The sequence below is a fragment of the Colossoma macropomum genome, unplaced genomic scaffold (assembly GCF_904425465.1).
Source record: "Colossoma macropomum unplaced genomic scaffold, Colossoma_macropomum, whole genome shotgun sequence".
Taxonomy (NCBI): Eukaryota; Metazoa; Chordata; class Actinopteri; order Characiformes; family Serrasalmidae; genus Colossoma; species Colossoma macropomum.
This window is the reverse complement of record NW_023494809.1, coordinates 6544656-6560474: the sequence shown is the minus strand read 5'-3', so window position 1 is coordinate 6560474 and position 15819 is coordinate 6544656. Positions and strand designations below refer to the sequence as shown.

Below are 15819 nucleotides of genomic sequence, written 5' to 3'. Positions count from 1 at the left end.
CGTTGTCACAACTTAGTAAGGCATGGGAACGAGATGATTAAGTCATGACCATGACTTAGTAAGGCGTGGGAACAAGATCACGGCTTATTAAGTCGTAGCCATGACTTAGTAAAGCAAGGGAACGAGATCATGCCTTATTAAGCTGTGGTTAAGGCTTAATTATTTCATTCCCATGCCTTACTAAGTCGTGGCCACACATTATTTTTATTTATACTCGATGTCACCAGCGGGGCTCCGCATACGCAGAGCTTCAGGGCTTCCGTTAAAAATAGCATTAATGAAAAGTGATGGCGCGCTGTGGCGGAACTGATGTGGCAGCTCTTGCTGCGCTGGGGACTCAGTTAGGAGGTGCGCCGTGATGGAGGCTGCAGTGGGGAACGTGAGGAGGGAGAAGAGGAGTAAAAAAGAGCTGAAAGTTCAGCGGAGAGAAAGAAAAACACAGCAGACTCTGCTCAGACACGCAGGACTCAGCACCTCACAGCAGCCCACTCAGGTACCGGAGCCGGGTACACCACCGTTATGTTACAGTACAGACTGAAGACTGACAGCAAAGGGGAACTCCACCCATTTCTCAAAAGTTACACATCATTAAACGGTTAAGATGTAAACAGAGTCATTCAGAGTGGTTTGGTGTGAAACGCTCTGTTCTAGATAAACTTACTGAGTCAGAACTGTTCACAGTGGTGGTGATAGGAACCAGACGTCCACCTCTAAAAGCTCCCTCACAGAAAGTTCCTACATGAAATGGTTATGAATTCACTGCCTGATGACTGAGACACTGTTTTATGATAGTTTAGAGAACTTAAACTCCATTTATGGTGGAGGGATACATGCAGGGCGCTGTGAGACAAAATAGTCCCCAAAGAAAACTTATTATTTCAGATTTTCCACTATTTTCCATCATCAACATTCCATATAAACTCAGAAGACTCATGTAGGTTCACTGGTGGTTCTGGATAGATAGTGTCTGTAAAGACATCTGAACCATTTCACACCAAACCACTCTGAATCGCTCTGTTTACATCTCAAATTATGAATTATGGGGGAATTTTGAAAAATTGGTGGAATTCCCCCTCAAACATCGGGAACTGGAATAGCTACAGACTCAACGTTATGTCATTCTATTGTAATCTTTAAAGATTAGTGATGTATTCAGATGCTTTATGGTATATGTATGTTTTTCATTGCAAGGGGTCGATTATTACATAATAAAATATTACCTTGAAATGGTGATATTATTGTATATCATCGATATTATTGTATATGAGATGAGGTCACTGTCCACCAGCAGCTGGGGCAAAATAACACCATTACATTACGTCTCAACCCGTCCCCCCATCACAGAACACTCAGCTCGCTCAGAGATCCTCCCCAAACCGTGATTCACTCACTAATACATCACAGTACTGAAGGAGAATCGGTTATTATTTCTAATTCCAAACTTCTCAAAACACTTTCACCCACACTGTCATGATGACTCGTGTGTGTTTGTGTATCTGCAGAATCTGGTGGTGTCTAACGGAGGTTTGGGGAACGGAGTGAGCAGAGAGCTGCTGCTGGAGGTCCTTAAGGAAGGGGGCACTGTAGAGTCTCTCCTCATGCCTCCTAATAAACCGTACGCTTACGTCACGTACGCGTCAGTGGAGGACGGTCAGAGCGCCCACCGGCTGCTGAACGGGCGAGTGCTGAGGAGTCAGGGTCAGGAGGTCACGCTGTACTTCAGCTACGTTGAAAAAGGTAAACATAACAAAACAGCCTTTATAGCTGATTTTAAGGGCTGTTAAATTGTACTAGTTTTTGTGGGTCAGACTGCTGAAGGGAGTAAAGACTGGATAGGTGCTTAAAAGCTGGTGAAGGAGTTTTTTGATTCTGTGCTCCAGAGATTTGGAGCTGTTAGTATTTGTCTGGCATCTGCTTTGCTTTCCTTTTTTAAAGCTGGAAACATTAGCATTTTTTAAGTTGATCTTTTTATGCATTGTTTCTTTTTGTATTTATTTTTTGTGTTTGTTTTATTTTATTAATTTTATTGTTTCAATTTTTTTTTTCAGTTTTCAATTTCAGTTTTCTCTAGTCCTCTTACCTTTTATTTTTATTAAAAAAAAATCCTTTTCATTTTAATCCATTTTGTGCCGTTCACTGTTTTACATGCACTGCCTTACTCTTTTAATTCATTTTATACAGTTATACAGTTAGTTCCGGCCACGCAAGCTGATTGGTTGAGAAGCGTTCTAATTGTGCTCTTATTTCACCATAACATCACAAACACTGTATCACTCTGCTGAGATGCCGTTGCTAAGCAACGACTTTGACAGCTGTAGGAGACGCTCAAGCCATTTGAATGTTTTTACTTCTTACTTTGCCACAAACAGAAAACGGACACTTTTAAGATCACTTTTGACCGACAGCCGATTTGGTCAGACTCTGAAGATGAGACGACACTAAACTCCCAAACTGTCATCACCACTGAGCAGCTTTTCAGTCGGCAGCTGAGACAGAAGAACAGCTAAACAACCTGGAATCAGCCAGAAATGAACCCAACACCATTCGCCAAACGTGTAGTCTGATCTTCAGAGTCTGACCAAATCAGACTGAGCCATAAAACTGCCACAATATCAAGTTTAGCTCAGTTTTGTCAGTTTTTGCCAGATCAGTATTAATGTTGTTTTGTTCCAGCCAGTCTGTAAAGCATCTTACAGCCCATTTAGTTTGGCGAATGGTGTTGGGTTCATTTCTGGCTTATTCCAGGTTGTTCAGCTGTTCTTCTGTCTCAGCTGCCGACTGAAAAGCTGCTCAGTGGTGATGACAGTTTGGGAATTCAGTGTAAGGAGCTGGAGAACGAACTGCCGGCTGCGCAGTGAGTGGGCGGAGCTCGTTACTCTGACGTAGCAACAAGCTGCTCGTTAAGGAACTATAATTTGGTGAAGGAACTGCAAACATTAAACCATATTAAACGCCGCGTTCACGGCCCGGTTTATTAATTTATTACTTTATTTATTTAACTGTTGTATTAAAGCAACAGAACACTTGAGGAGTGTGTTATCGCCAATAACATCACGGCTGTGATGATCTATGGCGACCAAATCACAGCCGTGATGTTATTTCGCGAGAACACACTCCCTCTGTGTTCTACTGCTTAAACATCTCACTCTTTCTCTCTCTACCCCCCATATATAATCTCACTGTCTCACTTTATTCTCTCTCTCTCTCTCAGTGGACAGTGAGGTCAGCGGTGTTTCTCCTCTTCCTCCTGGTCTCTCTGTGTTGGAGGAGTTTGTATCTGTGGAAGAAGAGGCTGAGCTGCTGCAGGCTGTTGACTGGACGTCCCACACTGAGGAGCTGACAGGTCAGATATGAGTGATTATAGACATAAATGCTCCATACTTCATTAGTTTCTGATATGTAGTGTTTTTTAAAAAGTGGGCGTGGTCTTTTGTCTTTAAAGTGATTGTACTGTATATTATATTGTAGTCGTTTGTACACCAAAAAGTATTTTACATTTCAAATCTGATCATATTTATTATTATTTGGTACGTCTGTTCATTGAAACGTGTAGATTTAATTCATCTGTTTCTGAATCTTGTTTTTATTTCAGCGCAGAAAGAACTGAAACACAGGAGAGTGAAGCATTATGGGTACGAGTTTCGGTATGATAACAACAACGTGGACAAAGACAAACCTTTACCTGGAGGTAAGACGGCGGACTCGTTTCCGCTCACGTAATTGTATACAGATAAACGTGTTCTGTTTACACTGGTGTTAAATGGAGTGAATATCCATCTCTGACCCTCCCAGTGTGGTTTGCGTGATCCAGTATCAGCACATACTGGAGGTGTTTACACTCGGCTTTTCACGCAGTCAAGTGAAATCTGAACGTGATCTGATCACCAAAACACCTTAACCTGCGTCTGCAACTGCTAAAAACACTTATAATAACACAGAGATCTGAACTTTTTAATAATCTGATTTGTCAGTGCTGTATTTTCATTACAGTGAGTCATTTAAAGTCATCGTTTTTGTGAGGTCACGAAAACCAGCACATTTACTTATATCTGCCTATTCAGCCTCCAACATTTTAGCCCCGCCCACTCACACTGAACTTCTAAGGAGTCTGGACTGCTTTTGTTTGTATATATACACACCGATCAGGCATAACATTCTGACCACCTCCTTGTTTCTACGCTCATTGTCCATTTTATCAGCTCCACTTACTATATAGGTGCACTTTGTAGTTCTACAGTTACAGACTGTAGTCCATCTGTTTCTCTGATACTTTGTTAGTCCCCTTTTACCCTGTTCTTCAGAGGTCAGGCCCCCATGGACCCTCACAGAGCAGGTACTATTTGGGTGGTGGATCATTCTCAGCACTGCAGTAACACTGACGTGGTGGTGGTGTGTTAGTGTGTGTTGTGCTGGTCTGAGTGGATCAGACAGCAGTGCTGCTGGAGTTTTTAAACACTGTGTCCACTCAAATAGTACCTGCTCTGTGAGGGTCCATGGGGGTCCTGACCACTGAAGGACAGGGTAACAAAGTATGCAGAGAAACAGATGGACTACAGTCTGTAACTGTAGAACTACAAAGTGCACCTGTATAATAAGTCGAGCTGATAAAATGGAAAATTGCTGTAGATGGTTCTATGTAGCACCCAAAAGGGTTCTTCTGTTGTAAAAAGCCTGACATGATAACTGTAGGAGAATCCTTTTTAACGCTATATAGAACCATTTTCTTTACTAGAGAACCTTGTAGAACCATCTTTTTTAAGTGTGTGTTATAATAATATCTTTTTTTCCTGCTGCTGTGTGCAGGTTTACCGCCAGAGTGTGGCGCTGTGCTGCAGAAGTGTCTCTCTGAAGGACACATCAGCGTTCTTCCTGACCAGCTAACGGTCAACCAGTACCAGAGTGGACAGGGTGAGCCACTATGGATCATTTACACGCAGATTATTTGAACTATTAATTGGCAACTAAATGATTAATATGTAAACAGAGTCATTCAGAGGGGTCTGGTGGTGTTAATGTAGTTGTCGTCCATCAGATAATTAAACACTGCAGAGTAAATCTGAACGTTTGTGATCAGAGAGTCTTGCGTAATACAAAGTGCACTGAAGCTGTTTGGGGCTGATTTGTCAAATGAAAAGCCAGCAAAGATTTAAGATTCTGTCTTTTTTTAGACTTTACTGATTAAACAAAAAATGAACAGTATTGTGCAAAAGTAAAGGCACCTAAACATGTTGGTTAAAGCCATTTATCTGAGGAATCCACTTTTTGACAATAAAAAAACAACCCACATCCTTAGAATTAATATAGATAAAATTGTTGAAATTGAAGATTCTTCTGGGCATGAATTTATTCACTTCCGTCAGCAGCACCTGATTTAACATAATGAAATGTTGATTAGATAAACCAGGTATTGAATAGTAACTAAAAATAATGCTAATACTGGGCTTCCTCGAGGTATGTGCGTTGGCACACATGCAATTTTCACTTTTATGTTATTTGTTACTTTTATATATATCAATGTTATTTGTATTTATTTTAATATTATTTTTTTTAACAAATAAATGCTTACTACAACAGATAAACAGCTTTTGCACAGTACTGTATAGACATTTACGAGCTCCTGCTGGTGTGGGTTTCCTCCCTTTAAGTGATCCAAAAAAACACCACTAGAGTGCTCATGGCTCTGAATTGTGTACATTTCACAAAATTAACATAAAATACAAAACTTCTATGTGTGGAATCTGTTTTTTCACAGTTAAATTTCTCTGTACAGTGAATCATTTCACATCAGACCACTCTGAATGACTGTTCACATCTCAACCACTGAAATATGTAAAGATTTTGGAAAACTCGGTAAGCTGAACTAGAACAAACAACGCAAGCCTTTTAAAAAGTCCAAAATGCATTACTGAAAATGGTTCAGCCAAGAAGTCTTTAAACAGACTCTAAGTGGTGCAGATAAATGACGGTCGTTTATTGTTTGTTTTAGGAATCCCGCCCCATGTGGACACTCACTCGCCGTTTGAAGACACCATCCTCTCGCTCAGTCTGGGTGCAAAGGTCTGATGGACATTAGATTTAATGCTGTAAAGTCAGTAAACGTAACAGATTCTGCTCAAAAGTGTAATTATCAAAATAATTAGGAATATTCAGGGACTTAGGAGTGGCTCAGACCTGCCTTTCACTAAAAGTGATGTTACTGTAGTAAAATAAAGACTGAACTAAAAGTAAAAGTTGCCTTCCAGAGAGCATTTTGAGTAGAATTACATTTTTTTAGAAGTGTGTAGAACTGCAGTAGAACTTCTTAGTACAGGCAGCAACAGGGCAGAAATTGGCTTCTCGTTCAAATTTTTCGTTTCGTCTTAGGTGGTGTAGCTGTTATATGTAACAGAATGCACCAGACTGTAACAGCTGCACCATTTAAGGTGGAATGGAAAATTGGAAGAAACTGACAAATAAGAAATCATTATTCGTACAGATTAACTCCTTTATTCACTATTCGCTGAACTGAAAGTAGATTACTTTGTTAGAAATGGTTCACTTGAAGATACCCAGAAGCACAAATCTCTCAAAGCTGTACTTGGCTATGAAGATAATATTTGTGGATGTATCTTCATGTGAATGGTGTGATGAGCGCAGTGTTTATTTACAGAAGATAAAAGACGTATAAACTGGATTAACTATGTTATTACTGTACAGGCAGCTCAACGAAAACAATCTAAAATACAGTATAATAATTAATTATTTCTATTTGCTCTCTGTTTAGACTGTAATGGATTTCCGCCACCCAGATGGGCGCTCGGTTGCCGTGGTGTTGCCGAGTCGGAGTCTCCTGGTGATGAAGGGAGAGAGCCGCTACCTCTGGACTCACGGGTGAGCAACGTGAAATTATAGCCTAGAACTTCATGTGTATATGTGTGTGTGTGTGTGTGTGTGTGTGTGTGTGTGTGTGTGTGTGTTCCATTCAAGAAGCAGTCCAGTGTAAGTGGGCAGGGCTAAAACATTGTAGGATAGGAATAGGCAGATATTTGTTTTAGGACAGCACAGAAATAATGAAAATAAGCTCTTTTTGCAGCTTAGTTTCCATAAAGGAACTGATACATTTTGAAATGTTTATATTTACAACTACAGCAAACTCATTTCAGCAAATCGAAGAAACGTTTTTCCATGATTGGCTCTTTAGTACGGCGTTCGTCCCGCTGTACTGCAGTAACTAGAACGATCATTAGAATGATGTGTGTTTGTGTGTGTCAGTATAACGCCTCGGAAGTTTGATGTGGTTCCTGCTTCAGAGGCCGAGGGGTCAGGAGTTGTAACCTCTGACCCCAGCAACCTGACCCTGAGCCGCCGGGGGATGAGGACATCGTTTACCTTCCGCAAAATCCGACACACACCCTGCGACTGCGGTAAAACATGCACAGAAATGTTTTAAAACTTTGTTGATATCCTGAAAAGCACTGTGTGTATATTAAACACTGTGCCCACTCACTGTCCACTCTATTAGACTCTCCTACCTTGTCAGTCCACCTTGTAGATGTAAAGTCAGAGACGATAGCTCATCTGCTGCTGCACAGTGTGTGTTGGTCATCCTCTATTCCTTCATCAGTGGTCACAGGACGCTGTTGGCTGTATATTTTTGGATGGTGGACTATTCTCAGTCCAGCAGCGACACTGAGGTGTTTAAAAACTCCAGCAGCACTGCTGTGTCTGATCCACTCAGACCAGCGCAACACACACTAACACACCACCACCATGTCAGTGTTACTGCAGTGCTGAGAATGACCCACCACCCAAATAGTACCTGCTCTGTGAGGGTCCATGGGGGTCCTGACCACTGAAGAACAGGGTAAAAGGGGCTAACAAAGTATCAGAGAAACAGATGGACTACAGTCTGTAACTGTAGAACTACAAAGTGCACCTATATAGTAAGTGGAGCTGATAAAATGGACAATGAGTGTAGAAACAAGGAGGTGGTCAGAATGTTATGCCTGATTGGTGTATTTTTTTTTTCCATTCAAAAAACGATCTACAGTAATCTAGACCTGGCAGCCCACCCAGCCAAACTAGATGAGATTCAGTGGTCCAAATGTGTGTGTGTGTATGTTTTTCAGCGTACCCCTCCATGTGCGATAGTCAGCGCCCCCCCTCCCCTCCCTCTCTTCCGGTTGCCGATAGCGATGCGTGTCGTTTGGAGGCGCAGTATGTTCACCATGTCTATGAGGAAATCTCCACCCACTTCAGCAGCACGCGTCACGCCCCCTGGCCGAGAGTCCGAGACTTCCTGCTCTCTCTGCGGCCGGGAGACACGCTGGCAGACATCGGCTGTGGAAACGGAAAATACCTCGGCATCAACCCTCAGATTGTAACGGTAAGAACAAACACACGTTTATACACACACACACACACACACACACACACACACATATATATATGTAAAGCCTATGTGAAAGTTATGATTTATAGATTCATAGAAGTGCAGGGAAATACCATTTGAATGAATGTGCACAGAGACTCTGCACTGCTTGGTTTCCATAGATGAGTAGTTTATTTAGGAACAAATGCACTTTTTAAAGCTCACTGGTCACTGTATTGGTCTCTGTGTCGGTCTCACTGTGTGTGGTGTGTAGGTGGGCTGTGACCGCAGTGTGAATCTGGTGGGGATCTGTGCCGAGCGTGGGTTCCAGGCGTTTGTGTCTGACGCCCTTAACGTTCCACTCCGGAGCTCCAGCTTTGACGCCTGCATCTCCATCGCCGTCATCCACCACTTCTCCACAAAGGTGCTGCTCTGCTCAGACAGAAACACTACAGCTCAGAATTTGGTGGAAAATCAGATCCACAACTTCTTCTCCTTTTCCTAAATATACTCAATAAACCCTCTGTTGGTCTAATAAAGTAAAGAATTACGTAAAAATGAGTGAGTTTACATGCAATAATAATCAGATCATAATCGGATTTCTGCAGTTATCTGATTATTTATATGGTCATGTAAACACCATAATCCGATCTAGAAATCTGTTTAAGAAATCTGATAAAGAGGCTGGATTGTAGCTCAGTAATCAGATTTCTCAGTGCATGTGAACTCTTGCTCTGATTTCTTGCGGATTTCTCAGTGAATATGTGCGAAAACAGACGGCGGTACCAGAAATAAGCGAGCAGCGTCGCCACGAGACGCAGCAAAACACTTTTGGAGTGACACTGAAACCAAATACACGCTTGACGAAATGAAGGATTTAAATATTCTTCATCTTCATGATGTTTGTTCATATTTTTTCAGGTAAAGTGATGGAATGTTTTTAAAAAAAGCCGCTTCATGATGTTTGAGTTTTACATTACGTTTATGTCTCGTCTTCTTCTGTGAGTTTATTGGCTGGTTGTAAAGAAGAAATCTGATTACTGTCTGACTCATGTAGACCCAGAATTTCCCCATTATCTGATTACTCAAGTGCATGAAAACACACTGAACCAGTTACTGACACAATCTGATTTTCTGCAGTTATCAGATTATTCAGAGCATGTAAACACACTCAGTGGTATTGAGTATATGAGAGATGAGAGACGCATCAGACTAAATGAATTAAATAACGGTAATGATGAGTATGAGAGGCACTCAGTGTGATTAAATGATTAAATAATGTGTCAGAAATTGTCAGTTCATGAACAAAAGTGCTGAATGGTTGAAATATAAAGCGCGACAATAACGTTATAAAACTAAAATAAGTAGAACTGAGGACAACTAAGGAAAATAACTACTTAAACCAGAGCTGCAGAGAATTCAGTGTGGCTTTAACACTGAGTTTCTGCTGTGTATTTATGTTTATGAATGTGAGCACTGAGAATTAACAATCATATCAGTCAGTGCAGCAGTTTAACTACAGCTGTTTGAATATAAAATTAAAATACAAAACGTGAATATAACATCACATCATTTATTATTGTTTATTGGAATTTTTGGCCCTTTAAAATGAACATCGGCCTCAAACTTAATATCAGTTGGGCTGAACTGTGTAAGTGTCTCTTAATATTTCCATTTTATCATTTGGCCACATGATGGCGCTGAATAGCTTCCCACAGAACCTGCTTACAGGCAAATGTGTTGAGCTTCAATGTCTTTGGAAGTGAGCCTACACTCTTAATGAAGATAGTTCTTCAAGGGTTCTTTAGTAAAGAATATGGTTCTGTATAGAACCATGAACACCTAAGAACACTTTGCATGATTAAAGCGTTCTTTACATCATTCTTTGCAAATGGTTCTTCAGATTGATGGACAATGTGCTGTAGATGGTTCTGTTTAGAGTCTTTTTGAAAAGGATTCTATATAGCACCAAAAAGGGTTCTTCTGTTGTTACAACGTCAATCCTGTTGGGTGCTTTAGAACCATTTTTTTTAAAAAGGTTCTATATAGAACGTCTATGGCACATCCTCCATCAATCTGAAGAACGGTTTCATAATGCAAAGAGCCCTTTAGTCAAGCAAAGGTTTCTAAGTGTTCATGGTTCTATACAGAACCATTTTCTTTACTAAAGAACCCTAGAAGAACCATCTTTTTAAAGATTGTACTTGAGAGCTATATTAAGAAGGCTGCTGATAAAAGGGGGAATGGCAGTTATTAAAAAAAAGTCCCCCATAATTCAGTGTGTGAGGTGTATACAGGGGGATTCAGAGTGGTTTGGTGTGAAATGGTTCAGATGTCTGTACAGTGGTGGTGATAGGAACCAGGGGTCGCCATGACTACAACACAAATATAGACATTTTATTTACTATCCAGAACCACCAGTGAACCTACACGAGTCTTCTGAGTTTATATGGAATGTTGATGATGAAAAAAGTGGAAAATCTGAAATAATAAGTTTTCTTTGGGGACTATTTTGCCTCACAGCGCCCTGCATGTATCCCTCCACCATGAATGGAGTTTAAGTTCTCTAAACTATCATAAAACAGTGTCTCAGTCATCAGGCAGTGAATTCATAACCATTTCATGTAGGAACTTTCTGTGAGGGAGCTTTTAGAGGTGGACGTCTGGTTCCTATCACCACCACTGTGAACAGTTCTGACTCTGTAAGTTTCTCTAGAACAGAGCGTTTCACACCAAACCACTCTAAATGACTCTGTTTACATCTTAACCTCTTCATTATTTCATTGATCGGTCAGTCTGATGGAGAACGTGTGAATGAGAGGGTGGTTTGTATTTTTAGGAGCGAAGACTGGCGGCTGTTGAAGAGCTGGTGCGGCTGCTGAAGGTCGGGGGTCGAGCGCTGATCTACGTATGGGCCAAAGAGCAGGAGTACAACAAACAGAAATCCAAATACCTGAAGACTAACAAGAACGAGGAGAACACGGAAGAGGGCTCTAGAACAGAGGAGAGGAAACCTGTACAGGAGAACAGAGACTGTAATGTCTCTGGTTTGGAAGAACAGCCTGCTGAGAAAGTGAGTCAAACCAAGCTGAGCATCCACACCAACCGCACAGCGTTCGCCTCTCAGGACCTGCTGGTTCCGTGGCACCTTAAAAGTGGAAAGAACGGTGGTGTTGAAGCCGCCTGTGGGAGTGAAGACAGAGCAGCAGCCACGTCCAGTCAAGACCGAGTATTTCACCGTTATTACCACGTGTTCCAGCAGGGGGAGCTGGAGGAGGTGTGCTGTTTAGTGAAGAGCGTGAAGGTGCGGGAGAGCTATCACGATCAGGGGAACTGGTGCGTTGTGCTGGAGAAAACACAGTGACTTCTAGCAAATGCTTTTAATTGGATAACTTAATAAAACGTTTTAATTGATTTGCGTTTGGTTTCTTCCACAGAGAACATTGTAAACTTCAGTATTTTGCAGAGTTTCAAGTTCAAGAGGCTTTATTGTTATTTCAGCTGTATATTCAAGTACACAGTGAAAGTAAACAACAGTCGTCCAGGACCAAAACAATACAATATACACAATAGAGTGCAGACAATGCAGTGCAATAAATACAAAACAGAACACAGGCAGTACACAGTACTGAGAGTGTGTGGAGTTGTGCAAAGCAGGATGCAACATACTATGAAATACATCGATCAGGCATAACATTATGACCACCTCCTTGTTTCTATGCTCATTGTCCATTTTATCAGCTCCACTTACTATATAGGTGCACTTTGTAGTTCTACAGTTACAGACTGTAGTCCATCTGTTTCTCTGATACTTTGTTAGCCCCCTTTTACCCTGTTCTTCAGTGGTCAGGACCCCCATGGACCCTCACAGAGCAGGTACTATTTGGGTGGTGGATCATTCTCAGCACTGCAGTAACACTGACGTGGTGGTGGTGTGTTAGTGTGTGTTGTGCTGGTGCGAGTGGATCAGACACAGCAGTGCTGCTGGAGTTTTTAAACACTGTGTCCACTCACTGTCCACTCTATTAGACACTCCTACCTTGTCAGTCCACCTTGTAGATGTAAAGTCAGAGACGATAGCTCATCTGCTGCTGCACAGTTTGTGTTGGTCATCCTCTAGTCCTTCATCAGTGGTCACAGGACGCTGCCCACAGGACGCTGTTGGCTGGATATTTTTGGTTGGTGGACTATTCTCAGTCCAGCAGTGACACTGAGGTGGCTAACAAAGTATCAGAGAAACAGATGGACTACAGTCTGTAACTGTAGAACTACAAAGTGCACCTATATAGTAAGTGGAGCTGATAAAATGGACAGTGAGAGTGTAGAAACAAGGAGGTGGTCATAAAATTATGCCTGATTGGTGTGTGTGTGTGTGGGTCCGTGTGGGTGTTATGTATGTGTGTGTGGGTCCGTGTGGGTGTTATGTATGTGTGTGTGTGTGTGGGTCCGTGTGGGTGTTATGTATGTGTGTGTGTGTGTGGGTCCGTGTGGGTGTTATGTATGTGTGTGTGTGTGTGGGTCCGTGTGGGTGTCCGTCAGTTCAGTCCGTGGGAGTTGAGGAATCTGATGCCTTGTCCAGTCTGGCTTTGAGGGCCCGAATGCTGCAGTACCTCTTTCCAGATGGCAGAAGATATATTTTTATATCAGTTAGCACTGATTGGTCATACGCCAAGCTGAACTACACTGCCCCACTATAATCACGGGACAAAAGTCAGTAACATATACTATATGACCAGTAGTATGTGGACACACATCGTAGGATGGACAATATAACGATATTTTATCATTATTGTGATAATTGCTTTAAACACTTTTCTGAGCACATCATGGACACTGAGTACTTAAAGAACACTGATCAACTGCGTGTTTACAAAATGAGCACAATTAGGCCTGTTTAACTGGATTTACAGCAGTGCAGTTTGTAAAACACTGAAGAAAAATCTTCAATTTTAGGTTTATTGTTATTATTTTAGGATTTTTAAATGTGGCAATGCAGGCTCTATTTTTACTGTTTCAACATATTAAATCTCAGAAAATCTAAATATGATGCAAATTGTGTATCATGAAAATGTCATGAAGCATCCTGCTATAATATTTTTGCCATATCGCCCACCCCTGACCCCTCCTAATTGAGTTCAGGTGTTTCTTCCACACCCCTTGCTTACAGGTGTATAAATTAAACATAGGCCCAGTGAGTGTAAACATGCTCTATCGTCTGTTGCATCACTCAAGAACTGAACATCGGGAGCTTCATGAAATGGGTCTCCATGGCTGAGCAGCTGCACTCAAGCCTAAGATCACTATGTGCAATGCCAAGTGTCGGCTGGAGGGGTGTAAAGCGCCGCCACTGGACTCTGGAGCAGTGGAACCGTGTTCTCTGGAGTGATGAATCACACTTCACTATCTGGTCTGATGGATGAATCTGGGTTTGGTGGATGCCTGGAGAACGTTACCTACCAGAATGCAGAGCCAACAGTACAGTTTGGTGGAGGAGGGATGATGGGCGGGGCTGTTTCTCAGGGTTTGGGCCCCTCAGTTCCAGTGAAGGGTGATGTTGATGCTGCAGCACAAAGACATTTTACACAGTTATCTGCTTCCAGCTTTGTGTCAGCAGTTTGGGGAAGAGCCTTTCCTGTTCCAGCATGACCAAGTTTGGTGTGGAGGAGCTCCAGTGACCCTCACAGAGCCCTGACCTCAACCCCACTGAACACCTCTAATCCCCCAAATGCTCTTCAACTGAATGGATACAAATTCCCTCAGACATTTCAAAATCTTGTGTAGAGTTTCACAGAAGAGTGGAAGCTGTTACAGCCAGCAAGTGGGGCAACTCCATATTAATGTCCTTGGGTTTGGAATGGGACGTCCAGCAAGCTCTTGTAGGTATGATGGTCATATGTCCACATACTTTTGGCTATATAGTGTTAGTTTACTGTTTTAATCTTGATTGTTGGGCCCCCCATTTGGTGAGAAATGGTTCAGATGTCTTTACAGTGCTGGTGATAGGAACCAGGGGTCGCCACGACTACAACACCAATATAGACATTTTATTTACTATGTTTTAAGCCAAAATCTTCTTAAAACTATTGGAAACAATATCTCAGTCCCTCACTTTCTTTTATCTTTTATATTTGGAAACTGCAGCAAGTCTACAAAAAAAATTCCTTTAAAAAAAACATGAAAAATGCCTCAGTTCTCTTAATGAGACCTCCAGAATCCTTCAAGCTGTTTTTAAAAACATATTCTTTGTTTTTACCACTAGATGTCAGTATCAGATTTAAGTATGGCCAGTGATGAAGCCCAAACCTCTTTACCATAACTGCACACATGTAGGTTAGTTTCATATCCATAAAACTCACTTATGAAAAGTTCCTCGTTGTATAAACCACATCTATATACACAGAAATACAGGCATTATATGGCCAAAAGTATGTGGACACGGTCGCAGAGCAGGTACTATTTGGATGGTGGGTCACTCTCAGCACTGCAGTAACACTGACGTGGTGGTGGTGTGTTAGTGTGTGTTGCGCTGGTCTGAGTGGATCAGACACAGCAGTGCTGCTGGAGTTTTTAAACACCTCAGTGTCACTGCTGGACTGAGAGTAGTCCACCAACCAAAAATATCCAGCCAACAGCGTCCTGTGGGCAGCGTCCTGTGACCACTGATGAAGGACTAGAGGATGACCAACACACTGTGTAGCAGCAGATGAGCTATCGTCTCTGACTTTACATCTACAAGGTGGACTGACAAGGTAGGAGTGTCTGATAGAGTGGACAGTGAGTGGACACAGTGTTAAAAAACTCCAGCAGCATTGCTGTGTCTGATCCACTCGTACCAGCGCAACACACACTAACACACCACCACCACGTCAGTGTTACTGCAGTGCTGAGAATGATCCACCACCCAAATAGTACCTGCACTGTGAGGGTCCATGGGGGTCCTGACCACTGAAGAACAGGCAGATGTACTCGTTTTCTAGGGACAGTCCCTGTTTCGGTGGTCTGCCCCCCTTTTTAACTGTGAATTAAAAACACAGCAGAAAGTCCTAAGAAAGACCTGCAGCAGAGCAGACAGGCAGACATCTCGCATTGTTCTTGTTTTGTCCAGCAGATGGCGCTGCTGCTGCTCTCTACTGACCGCTTCTACCACCCACTTGCCTAGTTTTAGAGAACACTGCTGTGTAAAACTCCACCAGAAGGTAACCAGTGTCAGGTGAGTCCACAACATCACCACAAACGTCTTTTCAGGACACAAGGTGACCCGGGGTTAAAGCAGGGTGGAGTTACGGGACTGAATCGCTCTACCAGCTGATCGGTGGGCTCTGATTTGTACAGACAGACAGTTTACCCTCAATGTAGCACCATGAGATCCACAAATAGTGCATCATTTTTAAAATCACTCATTTTTAAAATTTTTAAAATCACTTTTTCAGCCTCCATATAAGACATATGGCTTATGCTGATAGCAGCGA

General features: G+C 42.1%; 1 protein-coding gene across 1 annotated transcript; it reads left to right on the top strand.

The window, feature by feature from the left end:
* Window positions 1-346: 346 nt before the first annotated feature.
* alkbh8 (alkB homolog 8, tRNA methyltransferase) lies at window positions 347-11764 on the top strand. The gene is made up of 11 exons (XM_036558349.1): window positions 347-493; window positions 1503-1737; window positions 3212-3343; window positions 3593-3688; window positions 4804-4908; window positions 5987-6057; window positions 6764-6870; window positions 7252-7403; window positions 8109-8365; window positions 8625-8774; window positions 11190-11764. Exons 1-11 carry the CDS (start codon window positions 359-361, stop codon window positions 11712-11714), a joined length of 1965 nt encoding a protein of 654 aa, XP_036414242.1. The 5' UTR covers window positions 347-358; the 3' UTR covers window positions 11715-11764.
* The last annotated feature ends 4055 nt before the right edge of the window (window positions 11765-15819 follow it).

Coding starts and splice junctions, on each gene's coding strand:
- alkbh8 (XM_036558349.1), top strand. CDS start 359: ATGGAGGCTGCAGTGGGGAACGTGAGGAGGGAGAAGAGGAGTAAAAAA. Junction 1,738..3,211: donor CTTCAGCTACGTTGAAAAAG/GTAAACATAACA, acceptor TCTCTCTCTCAG/TGGACAGTGAGGTCAGCGGT. Junction 8,366..8,624: donor TCAACCCTCAGATTGTAACG/GTAAGAACAAAC, acceptor TGTGGTGTGTAG/GTGGGCTGTGACCGCAGTGT.